This window comes from Lolium rigidum, chromosome 7 (assembly GCF_022539505.1).
Source record: "Lolium rigidum isolate FL_2022 chromosome 7, APGP_CSIRO_Lrig_0.1, whole genome shotgun sequence".
NCBI lineage: Eukaryota > Viridiplantae > Streptophyta > Magnoliopsida > Poales > Poaceae > Lolium > Lolium rigidum.
In genome coordinates this window covers 360,655,638-360,676,338 of record NC_061514.1, presented here as the reverse complement: position 1 = coordinate 360,676,338, position 20,701 = coordinate 360,655,638, and the positions used below count along the sequence as shown (strand labels likewise).

The 20,701-nt window shown below is 45.7% G+C and overlaps 1 protein-coding gene across 1 annotated transcript; it reads left to right on the top strand.

The window, feature by feature from the left end:
* The first annotated feature begins 638 nt into the window (after positions 1 to 638).
* Positions 639 to 17,180, top strand: LOC124673660. The gene is made up of 8 exons (XM_047209696.1): positions 639 to 929; positions 1,010 to 1,267; positions 1,522 to 1,565; positions 1,779 to 1,885; positions 16,519 to 16,565; positions 16,695 to 16,808; positions 16,924 to 16,981; positions 17,098 to 17,180. The coding sequence occupies exons 1-8, from the start codon at positions 639 to 641 to the stop codon at positions 17,178 to 17,180; spliced, it is 1,002 nt and encodes a 333-aa protein (XP_047065652.1).
* Positions 17,181 to 20,701: the final 3,521 nt, after the last annotated feature.

The window sequence follows — 20,701 nt, the reverse complement described above, 5'->3', positions numbered from 1 at the left end:
CTAGATTTGTTGAAACCCTAGACATCAAATTTCAATGAGGATATATGTATGTGAGGTATCCATATTCTTATGTAAGTGGATGTATGTATGTGAGGTATGTGTGATGGCTTATTTGGGTTTGAATTCTCATGTATGTGTGATGTATATGTGATACAAAAGCTAGATATATTCCCATGTATGTGTTGCTCATATTATTTGTGATGGAATAACTCTTATTTGTTAGGAATGGCTCATAATATGGTGTATTTGTGTAAACATGTAGGATGGTGTGGCTCCTAGATCAAGAGTATGACAGGGATCACCGGGCTTTTCATATGACGGAGAGGAGAACGAATCTTCACCCTTTGAAGATTCGTTACCATGGCACAGTGGATATGGCGTATGACGAGAGGTACACGGAGTTCATCCAGCCTACCGGTCTTCTCCCGTTCATATCACTTGTAAGCCGTGGGGGGTCTAACATGAACGCCGCGGCACTCACCGCCCTTGTCGACCGGTGGAGGCCGGAGACGCACACCTTCCACTTGAGGGCCGGCGAGATGACCCCTACTCTTCAGGATGTTTCCATGATACTTGGACTTCCTATTCAGGGCGACCCACTGTGTATGAACACAACTTCTGATGGGTGGCGCTAGCAGATGGAGAACCTTATTGGCATGGCTCCTCCGCCGCCAGAAGATCCAAAGGAGAGAGCTCCCGCCGGTGCACCTTTCGATTGGATTTGGCTTAACTTTGGACAATGCCCGGAAGGGGCCAACAGGGACACTATCAGGACGTACACCTGCGTGTACTTGTGGTACATGATTTCGAGGACTCTCTTTCCTGACAGTGGTGGGAAGCTGGCCCATTGGTGTTGGCTCAAGGCGCTTAAGGTGTTGGAGCACCGGTGGAGTAGGGGAACAGCGGCACTTGCCTACCTCTACCGGCAGGTGATGATTTGTTGTATGTACTATTCTTCTATAGTAGTGTGCTAGACAAAGTACTAACCAAATGTCTCTTATGTACGCAGTTGGACGAAACTTGTCACAGGACTGGGAGCGGTGGTATTGGTGGATGTTTGCTCCTACTTTCCGTATGGAGCTGGGACCGCCTATCAGTTGGGCGGCCCAGGATACTCAACGAGAGGCCATGGCATCATCACCGGAACAACCTTGATCGGGAGCCCACTTGGGCATACCTTTGGGACAATGTCTCCGAGATGACGAGCGATCCAAAGATCATGTACATGCACTACACTGAGGAGTTGGACACTCTTACCGCTGAGCAGGTAACTGATCACTCTTTTGCAATCCGAGTTCATAAATTCTACTGGCATGTTGTAAATTCTGAAATATTTGTATGCTGCAGGTGGATTGGGAGCCATATGGTACCTACTACCATATTGGCGCGGGGATGCCTGACCTCAACCCCAAGTGCCTTGAGGAGGCGCGGTTCTGGCGTATGCGCTGCCCACTCATATGCATGTGGCTTGTTGAATACCACCAGCCGCACAGAGTGATGAGACAGTTTGGGCTGTATCAGGGGTGCCCACCTCAGTGGCAAGACACGGACCACACGCTTCATAGGTAAACTTCTGAAATCATGCGATGGAAGATTCTTGATTGAAGAGGTAAAATCTAACTTCTTGATTCTTGCAGGCTTGATAGGCAGCGGCAGAGGAAGATCACAAATTGGTCTATCCATCATAGCGGCCACGTCACAGCGTTCCAACACTGTTTGGAAGCGATACGGAATGATGGCCATGTGGAGATTGTGCCTCACGACTTGGCCGCTTTCAACAACTATCTCCAATGGTTTCATCAAAGCACGCGTATCGAGTTAGTGAAACCCGCGTATGATGACGACATCTTGGATGACCCCATCGAGTTCGATGAGGTTGCGCAAAGTCAACACGACATCTATGCTCGCAAAGGGAGATCGACTTCTATTGCTTTCGAGCTGAACTTCGTGGTAATGTATTCTCTCATTAGCTAGTACATCATCTACATTGGCATGTGCTCGCTTAAATTGTGTATAATATGTTTGTCACAACGGTCCGAGATCCAAAAAACAGCTGAGGAGTGCGAGGTTGTTTGGGATCAGAGCCTTAGAGATGAAAAGCTTGTCGGACCGTTGCGGCATTTCGTTAAGGTATGATCACCAACTTTGAATGTAAGCTATTATGTTCGGGTGGCTTTGTAACCATGACTTCCATGACGCAGAACACTGCACGAAAGATGCGGAGGTTAGCCAACTTGCTAGGTTGCCGCGACGCCGAAATCGCTACATCCTCTTCTGAAGAGGCGGAGGTATGGACTATTTTGTTGCTGTCAAACATGTGGTTACTAATTTCAACTTTTGTAATCTCATGTGTTCATGTTTGTGAAGATTCCTGACGACGACACCATTCTGAGTCAAAGCATTAGTCGAGGCAAGAAGCAAGCCACACGGTCTTCTTACAAGTTGAAGCCAAGGGGCAAGGCTCCAAACCGATACACTCCGAACGATTATGTCAACCGAGGAAAGAAGGTTGTCATTGAAGAGGATGAGGCGTCGCCGCGGAGATCATCATTGAGGAGGATGAGGAACGATGAGCCGTTATCTTCAGAGGAGGAGGAGCAGCAGGAGCAGGAGGAGGAGCAGCAACAAGAGCCACGGCAAAAGGTTGGCCGTCCGGAAGCAGCCCGTGAGGAGGGGACGTCGCGGAAGATAGATGCATTTGCTACGTGTTGTTGTGAACTCTATCTTCATAAGTATCGTGTTGTGAACTCTATGTCATTTCGAACCATGTCTATTGTTTCTACGTGTTGTTTGAATCGATGTGCTATGATGTGAGCTATGATGTGTGCTATGTGTATAATGTGTGTATGAAATTGCTGTTGAAAGTGCTATTGTTGTATTAAAAACTGTTGAAATAAGGTACAAAATTTCATGGATTAGCAAAAGTCATTGTGTGGCGCCGACGCAATGGGCGCCACACATCACAATGTGGCGCCGACGACACGGGTGCCACACATTGCAAGTTATATGTGGAAAACATCCAGGGGCTCCGGAAGTTTAGTCCTTAGCCGTTTTGGCGCGGCTGTTTGTGTGGCGCCCGTGGCACCGGCGCCACACCTCACTGTGTGGCGCCCATGGCGTGTGCGCCACACATACAGCCTCGCCAAAACGACTAAGTCCCAGGAGAATTGTCTTACAGTATGTTTTGGCCATTATAAGTGGATGTATGGCGCCGCTCCCATCGGCGCCACACATCCTGCCACGTCGAATGAGAGAACAGCTCAGCGTCGAGGCCGCCACGTAGGCTGGGAGAGTGCCGCCACGTAGGCTGGGAGAGTGCCGCCGCGGACATGGGCGCCATACAGTGAGGTGTGGCGCCGACTTGAGGAACGTCACACAAAAGGATTAAATGGGTGAAATAGTTTCGCCGGATGATCAGTCTGTGCTATAGTTGCAACAAAGGGTTATTTTTGTGTAAATCGCCCTGCTCCGACGGGCCAAACCGGACGAGGAGCGGCCGGGTCAGCGATAGAACTGACAGAGGCCCGCTTCCCGTACGCGCAGCTTTCCGTTTAATTCCTGCCCAGCGCTGCCGCCGCACTGCCTTTGTCGCCGTACGTCGTCGCTAGCTGCCACATGCCGTGCCCATCTCGCCGTGGTCCGTAGCGAAAACCAAAGTGAAATCTGAAAAAGGAGAGGCGGCGTATCATATATGCATGTGCTCCAAATCCAACACGAGACCACGCTGCTGCTCCCGCGCGTCCATCGGACCATCGATATCAGCCTGCGAATCCTGTAGATTTCGACGTGACTATATTCTACATTTTGCTCGTTTTCTTGGAATGATCGATCATGTAAAACGATGGATGGATCCCTCATGTGGCTGACAATTGCGCAGGTGTGCACAGGTGTGTCACCTGCTGATGTGGTGTGCCGCAAAAAGGCTTGTTGTTGACTCGTGCTTCGTGTCTCTCCACAACCAAGCAGGCGAGGTTTTCCTTGCTGATATTGCTAGTTAAATATGCGGAAAGTACCATGTGCACATGAGCACCAGTGCTCCTTGGACTTTTGAATTTTTGAAAATTTTTAAAACCTCGCTTTTTTATGTTTTCAAAAATTATGGTACTAAATATGTAGATAGATTTAGACACGAGGAGTGTAGTTAAAAAAGTCCCATTAAAAAGACAAATTTTTGACTATAAATAGTAGGTCAATTGTACGTATATTTTGTCAGTTTACTGTCAGAAATTTGTCTTTTTTGCATCTCCTAAAATATAACGTATTTTTTGACGAGATTTTTTTGATTCCAATCCTCGTATACACATATATCTACATATTTAATGTCATAATTCTTGAAAGCAGAGAAATGTAAGAATCTGAAATTTTCGAAAATCCAAAAGTGAAGGGAGCATTGACTCCCATGTGCACAAAATCCTTGTCCATAAATATGCAAAGTGAAAACAAATGTCAAAAAAGTTTGCACAACCCAAGCAGAGGGTGTAAAGGGGGAGCGACAGCGACAACAAGACAAAATACAACCAACAGAGTGTACAGATGCAAATCCGGTGAACACGTCTAGTAATAAGTGATCGACCTAGGGTTTTCATGTCGCTCTCGCCATGCGTAGTAATAAGGCCCCTTGCCCAGCACCATGCCCTCGCCATGTCTAGTAATAAGACGCCTTCTCTCGGTAGGGCGTGGGGCTTGGCAAGGGGCGCGGCGGGGGGGGGCAGGGACGGAGGGAAGGGGGACGAGCAGGGGCTAAGCCCCTCCTAACAATGTTGTTTTCCTGAAGTATCTCTTCATACATATGTAGCACAACTAAGTGCACTTCGCCACCCTCAAAGTCTCTCTGCCCCCTCTATACGTGATTGATGGATTCGTCCCTGGGGTGGGGGGGCTTGCAGTGATGAAGCGGGGGATCCTTGTCGGCTACGTGCTCGGGGTCATCCCATGATGACGAGCGGTGGCGCGGGTGCCCGGCTCCTTGCCTGGTCTGTGTCTCTTCGCCTAGGTTCGGTGGGGGATTGGGGTGGCTGGCCTCCTCTAGTGGAGTGGCGTCGTAGTGGCACTGGTGAGCCGCCGGCAGTCGTGGTATCTGAATCGATCTGGGTCTCAGGGATGTTCAGGGCCTATGCTCGCGCGAAGCTGCCTTCTGCTCTACATTCAGTCCGTCAGGGAGTGGACTGGCGGCGCGGGGGCTTGTCGGTCTTGCGAATAGTCGTGGCGGTCGTAGGATTGCTCTTGCACCATGACAAAGACCTTATAATGTTTTCCCTCTTTGACCTGCCCGGAGTGTCGAGTTACGGAAGGCTACACCGGCGAACTCCCTAGTGCACCTTATAACAGTCGGATCGGATGGGAATCGGTCGCGCACAACTATTTTTTCTTGCCGTCTAGCTTTAGAGGGAGTGTAGTGAATCTCTGCAGTATGTTGCTTTCATGGCATGTCCATGGTTTCATGATGAAGTCACTCAAACAGAATGACATATGGAAGCCAAGATGTGAGCACTAGTAATGGTGGTTCAAGTACTCGTGACGATGAGAAATTGGTTTGGTGATTCGTAACTTGGAGCAGCAGCAATGGCAAGTGGGGGTGAGAGAGTACATGAGAAGTTTAGAGTCTAGACTTCCATGGTGAAAATCCAAGGTTTGCCATTAGTATATTGCTTGTGCCTGGCAATGGTCTTGTTGAAGGGATTATTCTGTGGGCGCGGACTTGCTCTATGGTGAAAATCTAAGATCTATGATCAGGGCAACGATGAAGCTTGTGTACTATTTCGTTCTCCTCGAAATAGGCTTTCGCTCCGCTTTATAAATAAAGTCACATGGCTGAACCGATAGAAAGTGGGGAACAAGGGCTTTCTTTAGGAGATAAATCAGAGACAAATAGAAGTGAGAACAAGAAGCCCCTTCTGTCATAGCTATCGCACGCACCCTCCTTTCGTTATTCCACCTTGAGCCTAGTGTAGTTGGGGAGAGGAGACCCCTGGGGTCAAGGTTGAATCAATAGATCACAGTCTTGGATCAAAGGCTAGCGAACAAAATAAGGACCCTATCAGACCTCAAAAACTCTTTCCTCTAATAGCTCCTAGCAACCAGACAAACAACAACAAAATAATTAAACATAAACCCCTCATAAAATAAAGAAGTGACAATTAAGATTCATAAGACTTCCCGCTCGGAAGAACTGGCTTTTCAACTGAAAGGAGGTGGAAGCTCTACTAAGACGGAGATGGAAAGGAGGGCACTTAGCTCGGCGTTAGGTAGTTAGGAGCAAAGGTAGTACGAGGCAGAGCCAAGACTAAGAGAGGATGGAACCATCAATACGTCAAGGAGAGAGTTTCACTCTTGCCAGGCGGGGAAGCTTTACTTTTACTTCGGGATTCCACTATGATTATTTGAAATCCAATATTATTGCCTCTTTATTTTAGAAGACATAATTCACATGGATATAGTCAGTCTCGCTTGGGCTGCTTTAGTGGTAATCTTTACATTTTCCCTTTCACTCGTAGTATGGGGAGAGGGAACCCTCTTACAACAAGAAAAGCAAAGATAAAAGAAAAAATAGGAGTAGCTACACCCCAAAAAAGCACTCTTGAATGCAGACTACAAGTGACACTAAGCCTCCTTGTGGTACCACCGGACATCGCCGCACCGCACCCACCAAGTTGTCACTGGAGAGAACGACATGTTCTGTCGCTCCGGTCTGTGGAGCGCAGATCCTGCTAGAAGACATCAAGGACGGCGCAGTGACACCTCAGTCACGTGTAAAAGATAGAAGGCACCGAAGGGCTTCGAGATAGGATCTGAACTTGCCCGACGATGACGATGATCCGTGACCAAGGGTAACCTTGGCTCCACGACAACGCCCTCTAGAGGGAAACGATGCTAAGTGTCGCCGTTTCCGAGACCGAACGGTCAAGGGTTTTCACCCCGAGCCCTGGCAGAGGGAGGTGACCACAGCGACTCCCCCGAGAGGGACATGAAACCCGCACGTGCCGTTGCTGGTGGCGCTGAAGCGCTAGACTTTCGTCCGAAATCACAACCTCACCACACCGAGGTACCATGGTCAACCTGTCACCAACAAACCAAGCCTCCAAGACACGCTTCGGGAGCCTCCACTACCGAAACACCGACGAACCCAAGGTCCCCCATCGTCCACTCCTCGCCACCCATGCAGCCAAAGTGATGAACCACCACCACCACAATGTCGCTCGCCGGAGAGCCGGGCGCGCGCTCCACCTTCCAGGGTCGCCACCCTGACTTCGTGGCTCGAACCCAAAGCTGCAAGCACCACTACAACTAGTCCAACATCTTGAACAAGAGGTGAGGGCGAATGTGACGGCAATGATAAAGATGGACGCGACACCTCCACACCATCCACAAGCCGCACCTAGCACACGGTAGCCGATGGACCTAGGCTCACCTAGCACAAATCAGGCTCTCTAGGCACGCGACAGACAGGGAGAGGCATGTGCTGCCCAACCTCCTGCCAGTATCATCGAGGTGCCACTAGCACGCGCCATCGGCCGAAGCCCATGGCCCAGATCAGGCCCAGACTGGCCTAGATCGAGCCCATATATGTCCCACTCAGCCCCAGCCACGTCACGGCGCCAGGAGCCGCCCTTCCCCGCACCAGCCTCTGGCCACCACTACCACCAGCCGAGCCGCAGTTGGTGGTCGCCGAGAGCAGCCCCTTCCTCCACCACGGATACGCCTCACACCGCAAAGCCACCACGCCGTTGCGGAGACAACAACGCCACATGTCACGGCACTATTTCCTTTTTGGAGGCGTCGCTTTTTGAGAAGAGAATTTCCGGTGCTGTCTTGGTGGTGTTTTGTCCGTTGCTACAAGGAATACATCATTATAGCGGAACTTTTTTATGTAGTTCTTCTTTACTTTTTTAGTTGTGTGTATCCGTATTGCCATTAGGGCACTGCGTTGTTGTAGAGGTTAGTTGTAATTTCTATCTTCGTGATATTAACATATATGCTTTGCTCAAAAAAAGTCAGGCATGAACGATTCATGCCGATAGTAAAAGAAAATGCACTAGTACAAGAGCGCGTCTGATTAATTAGGTCAAATTGAAAACCAACATGTGGCTGGATGGTTAATTGAGAGGGCACTGGCATCCCACCCCACCAGAGTTCAAATCCGGAGGTGCTCATAGGAGTATGATGTGCGTGTGTTCATAGGAGTGAATGTATATGCGTATGTGTGAAATTGGACCCTGGTTTTGTTTTTTGCTCTAGCTTTACTGCAACGAATAATGTATTAATATATACTCCATCCATTGTCAAATAAGTGGATAACTAGGTTTAAAATTTATCTACAGAAAAATGTACTTATCTCTTTTCAATGCATTTGAAGTAGGAAAACATATTTCTTTCTCATCACACGGGAATCAAGACCAATAACATTTAGCACATGGTATTTTTTTCTACATGCACTTAGCTCACTTAATAAGGAGAAATTAAAGAGGTGAGAGATGGTGGTTGACACTTTCTAATTTAAAATACTTAATATGCCTTAAAGAATCCAGAAGTACACTCTTTTAATAACGGAGGAAGTATTAAGTAGTAGTATACTTATATAAAAAGTACTCGTAGTAGTCGAAGAGTCTGATTAACTGGGTGAAATTTAAATTTAACTCCAGAATTTGAGTGCCATGAATCACAGCGAAAGCACAGTTGGTAAGCTTTCATCCTTAGAGCAAGAACAATAGTGTAGCCGGCAACCGGCTATAACAATTTGTCACATCATCTATGGTCAACTTATAGCTAGCATGTACTACGGTACAATAGTAAACTATAAAAGTGTAGTACACTTTTACAATACATGGTCCACCTTTTAGTTTCACATAGTGCCTAGGAGCACGTGCTAGAACTGGCTATTAGATAAGAGCTCACTTCTCTTCTCTCTTCTAATCTCTCTCCTCCAACTAAGCAAACTTATAGTATTTTACTACCTCCGTCCCAAGGAATAAGGCGCACGCGTATTCCAAGACGAACTTTGACCATAAAAATTGAGCAACAAAATCTTAGTTACATTATAGGTAATTAGTATCGTTGGATTCGTATTGAAAAGCACTTTCTAATGATGTTAATTTTATACAAACAATATTTATATTTAAAGTAATACTTAGTCAAACGAAAAATACGTAAAACGAGGACGCCTTATTCTTTGAATCGGAGGTGTATCTCTTATAGCCAGCTGACTGTACCTTATTGTACATGGTCTTACTGACTTGTGTCTGCAAACCGAGCTTCAGTTGTCCATATCAGTTGACCTTGTAGGCATCACAATAATTGCTCGACACAAACACAAAACACATTAAAGCCAGCCACCCGGCCGTAAGTGCGAGTACAAAACGAGGGCACACTTCAATGGTCTAACATTTCTTCTCTAACTGTCAATTTGACCATCTTAGAATTTTTTCCAACACGAAATCTTGAGCATTAGTCTTGTTTATTATTGGAGCATTGCTACTTCAGTAGTAGCACATATGAAAGCAGTGCGCAGTTTAGCTGGCGGACATAAGTACAAATGTAAGAAGGGGTTAGCGGAAGAAACGAGAAGAAAAACAAAATTTTAACCAAATATAGAAGCTTATCGTAAGAAATGAGAAGAAAAACAAAATTCAATTGTCCCTTTCGACAAGAAACCTAACAATGCAGAAAATCTCATCCACTCCATCAAACGCGCAACCAAAACAGTCAATCCATACAAAATGCTTGCTTCCTGTTCATACTAATGTAAGACTAATTAAGTTTGTTGCCCAACTACATTAACACCTCACCGTTTAGCCAGAATAGTCTAAGATCTCCCAACTAAGGCACTCACCTTAATTAGTTTAAGCAAGAAGAGTTACTTCCTCTATCCTAAAATAGGATGCCTATAATATTTGGATAAAATTAATCTGTCAATGACCAACTATATAGAAAAAAGTATCAATATTTATAATTCTAAATTAATATTTTAGAACCATCATGAATATATTTTCACATTATGTGCATCTAAAATTTTAGATGTTGATTTTTGTATATAGTTGCTCAAACTTTAATTTTTTTTTTACTTTGACTAAAAACTATAAGCATCCTAATTTGGGGAGGAGAGAGTACCAAGTCCAAATTAGGCAAAAGAATTAGTATGCAGGTCGCTCCACTAACGGTACGGATTCGACTTTTGGAGCTCACTAATTCCAAATGCAAACATAATTTACTCATGTCATGAGAATGACCCTGCGTCCAATAGAACAGTGCTTCTTCAGACTAGTTTGGCACAACTGTCCTTCTCAGACTTAACTGAGGAGCATAGGTCTGCATGCAATATGATCAATGATCTAGTACATCACCTATCACTGTTTCAGTCAAGTACATGCTTGCGCTTAATTGAGGTTTGCACAATTGGACGTGCCAATTGATCAAACCCGATGTAGCATTAGATTAATTAGCAGAGCGTAACTACGACAACGCACCTCCAGCACACGTGGGAAGTGCCAGCGAGCAGTGCTTGCGGATGCTTCCAGCGATCGACCCGAGTACTTTAACCTATCCATACATTGGTCGCTATATGTTATTACGGAAATTATAGTGAGAGTACGACCAGTGAGATCACACTCTCTCGGAGCTTCCACTGTCATTGTCATTGATACCGTGACAGTCTGACAGATACGCCTGGACATACACGCAGAGTATTCGCACATAAAGGTCTTGGCTTGAGTGGAAAGATAGATCTAAAATTTGGGGGGCTTCAAAAACCCATGTTCCAAAGAGGAAATGGAAATCTTCTACACCGCAACCACCAGTACCATTGGTGATGGTCGCAAGACTCCTTTTTGGGAAGCCCCTTGGCTCGATGGGAGGAAGTCCATGGACATAGCTCCGCTCATCTTTGCTTCTTCGAAAAGGAAAGCTTGAAATGTCAACAAAGCATTGGAAGATAATGCTTGGGTGCACATGATCAACCTTGATGAGAGCTTCACCACGGACCATCTCACACAATTTGTGGGTTTATGGGTAAAACTTCAAGATGTGCATCTACATGACGAGGTCCCCGATGATATTTCTTGGAAGCTCACGGCCAATGGCCAATACTCGGCCAAGTCGGCCTACCAATTACAATTCTTGGGCTCCACTTTCTCCTCCCTTCACAAGTCGGTGTGGAAGGTTCGGGCTCCTCCTAAGGTCAAGTTCTTCGCATGGCTACTCACTCAAAATAGGATTTGGACCGCGGACCGGCTACAAAAGAGGGGGTGGCCAAATTGCGGGTTGTGTCCCCTATGTAAGCAAGTGATGGAGTCGGTTAGTCATCTTTTCATCCATTGTCGGTTCGACGTGCGGCTTTGGTGCTCCGTGCGGGATTGGCTTGGCCTTCCAACATTCAACCAAACCAATGGGCGGGTCTTTCTATCAAGTCTTGGTGGGACTATATGACCACTAATGTCGTTCCTAGTCGCAAAGCCGTGGCCTCCATCTCCTTGCTTGTCCTTTGGGAAATTTGGAATGAGAGGAATGCAAGAGTTTTTCGCAACAAGCATGCCCCACATGTGGTTATTCTACAAAATGTTAAGACTGAAACCCGCTTGTGGGCTTCCGCGGGAGGAAAACACCTTAGGGATATTTTGCCGGGAGAGTGATCCCTTTGTTCCGAGGTTTTATACCGATTTGTAAGGACTATCTTGTCCAAAAACTTCTTCTTAATTAATAGATTGAGGCAAAGCTTTTGCCTCCGTTTTAAAAAAAAATCAACCTACCCTAACTCACCCAGCTGCTTAATCAGGTGGAGCACAGAGCGATAACCTAGCCAGATAGCTAGATTTGGCAACATAATCCCAATTAGTCTATGGCCGCACGTATGCCCCCCATGTCTCTCGCCATGGAGACACGACACCAGCCTCCTTTCATGCAGTTTAATTTTCAAGCTAACACACGCCCAAATTAACAAGCATTAACCGGTCAGGCACGAAGAAGTTCTTAACTATTCCCCTAATACCCGATTGGGGGGTCACGTGGCGCAGGATTAGGGTTCCCTGCCCGAAAACGGAGTGTGCTCACGTTGTCCATTTGACCTATAATACGCAAGGAGTGGAGACTGACAGGGAGTAGCTGCCATAACACGACGATCACACGCGTACGTACGTGTCCCTGAGCCTCCAATAATCTAGGTGCAGCAGCTTCCTTCTTTATGCGCAGCGAAGGGGATATGCCGACCCTGCAGATCGATCGATCATCAGCATTGTGGCCTGGAAAGATCTCCGTGAGGTCACCTGGTCTTGCCTGCTTCGTCCTAACATTGACGTTTAACGTATTCAAATCCCCTGAATCATCATTGTGTATTTTAACTCAGGGAGGGGTCTGCGGATTTGATTGTTAATTTAGAGGGGTACCTGATGAAACGGTTTGAAAATTGCGAGTGTAGACATCGCGACTCATGTCCGGCCAAAGATCGAGCAAATGGTGCGCTAGATACTCACTACGGGAGAACTGTTCTTTGCCGTGCCCCAATATCACACGGCAAAGGCCCAAATCATCTCGGCAAAGGCTTTGCCGTGCGGCCTTGCACGGCAAAGAACACACGGCAAAGATCCGGCCGGCAAAGGCACCTTTGCCCTGCGTCGAGAGAAAATCTAGGGGGGTAGACCCCCCGAGGCACGCAGACCGCCGTTTTCGGGGGGGAACTACCGCCGGAGCACCGGAATGCCACCAACACTTGCATGTGGACCTAGGATATGTGTGAAAGTGTGTTGGAAGGTGTGATTCACCAAATGGTGCAAGGCATTGCTCCCATGTGTGAGATTCCTCTCTTTCGGGCGACAGCACTTGGAAGATTCCTCGACTTGTAGGCTGAAGTGTCCCGCTGCGGGTATACCGGTGGCTACAATGTGCCAAAGTGTGCCAAACCTACCTTTACATGTGTATATGGCCTAAACAAAACTAAACCTATCAAAAAGTATGTTGGTGGAACCTCGTGCGGTGAAATCTAGGGGGGTAGACCCCCCGAGGCACGCAGACCGCCGTTTTCGGGGGGGAACTACCGCCGGAGCACCGGAATGCCACCACCACTTGCATGTGGACCTAGGATATGTGTGAAAGTGTGTTGGAAGGTGTGATTCACCAAATGGTGCAAGGCATTGCTCCCATGTGTGAGATTCCTCTCTTTCGGGCGACAACACTTGGAAGATTCCTCGACTTGTAGGCTGAAGTGTCCCGCTGCGGGTATACCGGTGGCTACAATGTGCCAAAGTGTGCCAAACCTACCTTTACATGTGTATATGGCCTAAACAAAACTAAACCTATCAAAAAGTATGTTGGTGGAACCTCGCGCGGTGAAATCTAGGGGGGTAGACCCCCCGATGCACGCAGACCGCCGTTTTCGGGGGGGAACGACCGCCGGAGCACCGGAATGCCACCAACACTTGCATGTGGACCTAGGATATGTGTGAAAGTGTGTTGGAAGGTGTGATTCACCAAATGGTGCAAGGCTGTGTGGCATTCCTCTCTTTCGAGCGATAGCACTTGGAAGATTCCCCGAACGCGGTTTGTTTACGCCGAAACCCTGATATGTTGGAGGGGAGTAACGACTTAGAGTACTTGTCGTATTGCAAAAATATAATATAAACATTCATTAATCAAGATGTGGTACTTGTCATATTTCAAGAATAAAATATAAGCATTAAAATAAGTACAATATAGAAAGAAAAAGGAGAAAATACCACAAGGCACACGGCAAAGGAAAATGTGCACGGCAAAGCAGCCTTTGCCGTGCGATCCTGTGCACAGCGCACGGCAAAGAAGCCTGTGCCGTGCGGCAGGGCCTGGCCCACGGCAAAGGATATCTCACGGCAACGCCTTCCTCTCTTTGCCGTGCCTTCTTTCATTGCCGTGCGCTTTTCTGAGGCTTTGCCGTGCGCTTTATCTTTGCCGTGCGCCGTAGGTCCTCTTTGCCGTGCGTTGGTCGTTGCCGTGCGTTTTCTGTTTACGTCGCACGGCAAAGTATTCTTTGCCGTGCGCGAGCACACGGCAAAATATGGTTGCACGGCAACGAGCGTTTTTCCCGTAGTGACTGTAGATTAATGCCGAGCTGGCTGGCTAGCCAAGGCAACTCTAACTTCGTCTCTTGCTAGCTGCGCTTTACGCGGATGTGATCGTGTTTTCTACTCCCCACAGAAAAGGTGAGTACACTTGTTCAGGGGTCAGAGATTGCCACATTGGAACGCCATGCATGATATCGACAAGGTAAAAAAAGGAGTTGAACTCCTGAGCCTATAGTAACATTTACCAGCTGGTTTGTATAGGACATGCGCGTATATAGTACTATAGTAGTCTATCATCACCGAATCTGATTCTGTGCTAGAACACGGAAATTTGGATAAAAATATTTGCATGTAAAGGACGCACGCGTCCCCAAATCACGTACCAAAAATATAGCTTGGGAAGAAATTACAAGTTTACAATGAACAGTCTGAAAGAATGCTGTTTTCGAAAGGTCTGTAACTTAGTACGCCGACACCATACAACTTAACAAAAATTGTAATATAATTAATTTCGGGACTATTCCTATCAGAATCAGCAGCACATGTTCTGAAAATGTGCGTTAGCTAGAACATTCATCTGGTGATAGCTGTACTGACGCTCTCCTGTATTTTCTGTTTGGTGTCTATGGTTAGAGCGCAGCAGAATCAACCTATATACAAGCTGATGGAGCCTTGGCTGCATAATACCGATCTATCTGCTCCGCCATATAAATATTTGTCACTGGCCAGGATGTTGTGCGTGTGGTTGTGTGCCGTTGTGACCTGGATAGTTAGCAAGAGTAGATGGCCGGAAACATTATAAATTTGCAAATCACCTCACACCGCGATGCATGGCCCATGCATATCGTATACTTGCTCCTTGGATGCATATATTTGTTTATGCCTGCACATATATGGCCTGGAATTAGATGGCAAGAACATTATATTTCTGGCGGTGTATCTTATTGGACATGATGTGTGAAGTTGGTACCGCGCTGGCGCAGACAGAACACTAGATTCCGTTCCATACATGCATGCCTTGATCGATAGTGCGTAATTTAGTGCTACGGAAAGTATGGAGGTTAACTTTAAAATTTATAGATGTAAAAGACACCCTGATTTAAAATTCAGAATTATTCACGATGCTGCTATACTTGTTTTCTGCTTAAGTATATTCAGGGGCGTAGCTACAGGGTGGTCAGACTACCCAACCAAATTGCAAAGTAGTACGAAGAGTTAAGAAAGCCCAAAAAAAATCTAGAGAACTTCATCAAAGACAAAGCATGACTACCCAAGAAAAAAAACATGGCTCCACCACTACCTACATTGGCTGACAACTCTAGCATAGTGCCCCTTGTTGTTAACCAGCATAATCGCCACTGGACAAAGTTCTCACCCAGCTTTCTAATTGTGTGTTTTTCTGGTGTTAAAGTGATGATATAGTTGAGGAGGTACGTACATGACAGAGAGGAGGTGATCCAAAAAAAACCAATCTAGGGTTTCGTCTGCCTTTATGATGACACTGCCGGTCCGCCCTGCCTCCGATATCCTTTATATGGAAATCTGGGGCCGGGGGGTCATTACCTTGACTTGTATTGATGAGAAGTTTTTTACTCCACGAGAAATAAACAAAGAACTGCCGAATTGGCCTATTTATTGCGCATTTGAAGTATTTTGAGTACCCTTTTTATTAATTGAATTGAATGAAGTATATGGCGCGTCTTCGGTCCGGTCTAGTGCTTGTAGACTTCGCTAGGTGGTCCAAGAATCTATTTGTAATTTTTGTTGCCTTTTGAACTCTTTGTACTATTGACGATTATTAATTGATCGTCTGAATTTTCGTAGGAAAAAGGTGATGATATACTTTGAGTCTCATAGCACAAATGGCAGTTGATCAGTACGTATGCTTCTGAGCATTTGCTACTAAAATCTCTCGGTCAAGATAAAGTTTTAAATAGCCGGATATAGCCTGGCTATAGCCTTTCAGGAGACCTGCCCCGCTGTGGCAATGCCATTTATAAGCTATATGAGAAAAACCCGCCAAAAGCCGGCTATAGCCCTATTTAGCCTCTAAATTAGCCTCTAAACCTCATGCACTTTGAATTTATTTTCTATTTTCTATTTTTATTTCTGGTTTTTCGAATTTGTGTTCAATATAATTAGATAAAACTTGTGAACTGAATAATTGAATACGTGTTTGCCTTGAAAAGTTAAATAAGTTGTATCACGGATCGTGATTGAGTCATAATTTTCCTCTTCTTTTGGTAAGATGTGACTGGAATATTCCAAATTCTTGAAAAAAGACTAAATGGAATAGCCCTCTATAACTCGGCTATAGCCTTTTATGGCCTCCAAAAAAAAATCGCGGCTAAATGAGTTAACCGGCTATTTTAAACTATGAATGGGACTAGCTAGCTCGTCCCGTATAATGCATTTCAACCGTGTCTGAATCTCATCCAATTGGCCACTTGTGCATCATCCAAGTCATTAATCATATCATTTCCATTCGTTAACCATGCAGGATTTGCCGGAATAGTTGACTCCGGGCAAGCATGGGCGGTTCCTGAGGCAAGTAACAGACAGCATTTCAAATCATGACAGTTGACAGAGCCCTTCATGCCTGACGTACTATTTCACCCTGCTAGCTTGCATAACTACACCGAAGACGCATACGTAACTGCGACTTCTTGGACGCAGAAATATCTGATCGATCACAGTAGCCCCTCTTATGCCCACATCAAAGTCAACATAGGTTACAACAAGAAGATAACATCAAGTCATCAGTCCGCTGAACTGGCGGGCAGGCAGAGAGTACGTGTCACGAGGGAAGCGAAGAGATTAATGTTCAGACAGTGCTAAGCTCGTCCTAGTGATGGGAAGCTGCTATGCTAATCATGCTTACAAGCTGCTGATTTCGCATTTTCAGGGTGTCTTTTTCTTCGGTGTTGAATTGGTGACCAAACATGTTCACGCGGTGCAGCGCTGTCAGATCTGTCCGACAGATTTCGTTTCTCCCCCGTTGCAACCTTTGCTTAATTCAGCACCGGAACTGCGTGGACACTGTTCAACCATGCATGCGACCATCACGGTTATCCAGCAGATTCAGAGACTGTCATGGCCAAAGATTGTATAGCTTTGGAAGTAGTTTGGATACCTCCACAAGGCAACTTCGAGCCTGTATAGCTTCTTGGTGAAGTTGCTTAAGGAGTTCACTTCTGGCACTTACAACTGTGATAATTGATTTCGTATGAATATATTGTGGTGAACATTAATTGATAGTAATCTGAATAAGGCGAGGCCAAAACAATTTGATGGCCAGCGTGGTAAATTGCTACGAACGAAACAAAATTGTTCTGGTGTTTGAAGCCGTGCAACATCGCGCTATTTGTACTCTGCTGAGATCAGTTCGACAAGCTTGTCATGCAGAGCTCTGTTTGTCACGAGAACACCACCCTAAGGGTAGATGATTCTGCGACCTGTTAGTTCAGCTGCAAGATCAAGGGTTTCATCACAGATCATTGTGAGTAGGAAGCAAATCATCAACGCAAGGTGTATAGACAAATGACTCAAGCGTAGGTGCCCTGATAGGAATATGGTATTTTCCATTTGGATAAAGTAACCCCAAGTACTGCAGTTTGGAGCTACCTAAGTAGTAAGAAAATCCCTTGTAACGGCTGCCAAGGAAAACAATTTCCTTTTGAGGGTGATAACCCAAAAAGTCCATCCCGTAGTAGCATTTTATGTGGCCGTCCTTGCAGTCTATCCCTTGTTCTTGCTCGTCAATGATGTTGTCATCACTAGAGTCCCATCCATTATCTCCTCTCTCACTTGAATCTTCCTCATTGGGATCTAGGGTCCAAGACTTGCCAACCACATCTACTCTAGGGTGTTTGTTGTAGTATCCCTTAAAAGTTGTCTCAAGGTCTCGTTGGTACCTTAGCTCCCACTCCAGGGATGAACCTGTATGTGTTGCTTCTTGCAATACCCATACTGAAAGTTGGTAGCCGTGAACAACAGTGTAGTAGATCCCTTGCTTCGACTTTCCAAAGTACCCATGGGGTTCCTCGGATTCATCATTATGTGATCTTGATCTCCTAAAAAAATTATGCGGTGTTGGGGTTTTGATCACTAGATAGTTTCCATTTAGGAACGACAACCTAAAAAAAAGCCGCTCGGTAAGAAGCTGCAGGTTAAGTTGAACACATACACTCGAGTAAAGGAGTAAAGACAAGAGCAGACAACTTCTTATGCTCCCTCCGTGTGAAAAAGAATGTCTCAACTTTATCTAAATTCTTATGTATCTACACACTCAAACACACGTCTAGATACATACATATATCTAGATAAAGCTGAGACATTCTTTTCAGGACGGAGAGAGTAACAATGAATGATGGTAAGTACCTCATGATGAAGTCGACGCCGCAATGGAGATAGAAGGCTCCCTGCCAGTAGACACCATGGCGGCGAAGAGGACTCCATCCGTTTGCTGCATGCGGATCCGACCACACATCAGCTACTGTAAATGCCGTCACTAGTAGAAAATCTCTCATGCGTACCGGTTCCAGAGGGGCATTCGTACCGGTTTTGCAACCGGTACAAATTATTCGGCACTAAAGCCCCCCCCCCTTTCGTACCGGTTGCTTACGAACCGGTATAAAACGGGCCTCCACGTGGGCCACCGGGAGAGCTCAGGGCTAAGGATCTTTGGTACCGGTTGGTAATACGAACCGGTACCAAAGGTTCCCCCGCGGCAGGGAATTTGCCCAAATCTCGCCGCGGCGGCAGAATTGGCTTTTTAGGGTTTTGGAGAGGTTTAGGGATATCGGTTTGATTCATATCGCGTCGATGCACCAGAAACGCGTTTGGGTTTAGGTAGTACATGAAGATCAAGATGATGCATAGCAAGTTGGTGCATATAATATAACACACATGTTATTGCATGAGATCGCAAATTAAGTAGCACTATGCATGAAGATCGATCTTCATGCATAGTGGTGCTCTCCGAGGCGTACTCTATATATGTCTATTACATGTAGCATAGTGGTACTCTTCGAGTCAACTATATATGTAACATGTACATCTTCATTCATAGTGGTGCTCTGCGAGTTGTGGTATGACGTCCCGAAGGAAAAATCCCGCCAATTCCTCGCCTATTGCTATGAAGCGGTCATCGATTGAGAGCTTGTTCCGCTTTCTTGCCAACTATAAAAGAATAAGATACAAATGAATACATGAAACAACTATTACTGAAACTCATTACAACTTATGATAACAAAACAAATTTGTGAAGATTGTTTTTGTACCTCTTTATTTCTTTCATTATTCGTTCTCTCGTTGACAATTCTGCGGATGTACTCGCAAACGAAGAATCCACAGAGATCGGTCCCCGGAGGTTGTTGCGGGCATTTCTTTACAAGAATATAATTCAATCAAACAATAGTCAAGTATGATAATTAAAAGGTGTGTGGACCTAGGTAGTACTACTTACTTTCGCACGCCATCGCAGCTTCGGTGTCCATTCACGGGACGTATCTTCCTTGATGAAAGTTTGCCATACGCTGCTCGACAAAAGAAAATGCATAAAAGAGTCATACGCTGCTCGACAAAATTAACGAAACAAACCGATAAGAATTAAAATTACCTTCCGAGCATTAAAAAACAAGACAAGTATAGATCCTTTTTTTGCTTAGTGAGTCCAAGACTTCAACTTCTCCGATTTCCAAATTGATGACGAGAAGAATAAAGTGAAACCTACGCACGTTTCAATATGTAGTGTCATATATATAAGTCATTAGTTAAAATTTTGACATACGGTGAGCAAAATATAATGTGTTATAAGACAAGTAAGACTCACTCGAAGTTGTAAGGCCAAAGTATTAGCTTTTTGTCACGTTGTCGCTTCAAAAACCTTAGCAAAGTCTGCGGTGTATCCTTGTTATAGAGGGGATTCTCTATGGTTTTGACATGCATTGTGTTCGGGTCAATGAACCCAATGTCCGTGATATCGTCCCTTTTGCATTCGAGCATCTTCGATCTGCATAATATAGCGCACAAAAGATTATAATCTGCGGACAATGAACGACTTCTCAAATTAAATAAATAAATCACTTACGGACAATAGCAACTGATGATTGATTTGTCGAGGGCCCGGAGATTGTATAACTGAAAGAGTTCGGCGAAGTCAACGTTCACACAAGTACTCCTGGAAGTAGTGCTCTTCCCTAACTCGCACCATGATAGTCTCGATCCCTTCCTTTGAGGCCTTAAGGTACCACGAATGCAAGTTACGCATACTTGTTGGTAACTTCCTGACATTCTCGACCAAATCTTTCCGTTGAACAAACTGATACGCTCGTTCAGCTAAGGCGTAATCAGTTGCGTCTTGTCGAGAACTTTGAACGGTCTTCCCGTCAAACACCTTGAGAGGGGCGACCGATTGAACGGGTTGTTGTCCGAGCTGGTAGACACTGTGTATCCCTTTTATCTCCCCGATACCCGATTGAACGGGTTTTGTCGCCTCGATCATCTTGTCATACGACCTTTCAATAGAACGCACATAGTCGGATGGCGGCGATGGTACAGGGTCATATAGATTGTCAACGGTACGCACAACTTTCTCCCGATCTAGTGTCTTCTCGAAAGGTATCTCCGGCACTTTCGGTGCAAAAATTTCTTCACCTCGGCCTGAACGGCCTCCGCGTTTT

Bases quoted from the DNA above. Each gene is read 5' to 3' on its own strand.
- LOC124673660 (XM_047209696.1), top strand. From the start codon at position 639: ATGGAGAACCTTATTGGCATGGCTCCTCCGCCGCCAGAAGATCCAAAG. The intron at 1,268-1,521 runs GTAACTGATCAC...GGGCTGTATCAG, and splicing joins ACACTCTTACCGCTGAGCAG to GGGTGCCCACCTCAGTGGCA. The intron at 1,886-16,518 runs GTCAACACGACA...TTAACCATGCAG, and splicing joins GTTCGATGAGGTTGCGCAAA to GATTTGCCGGAATAGTTGAC.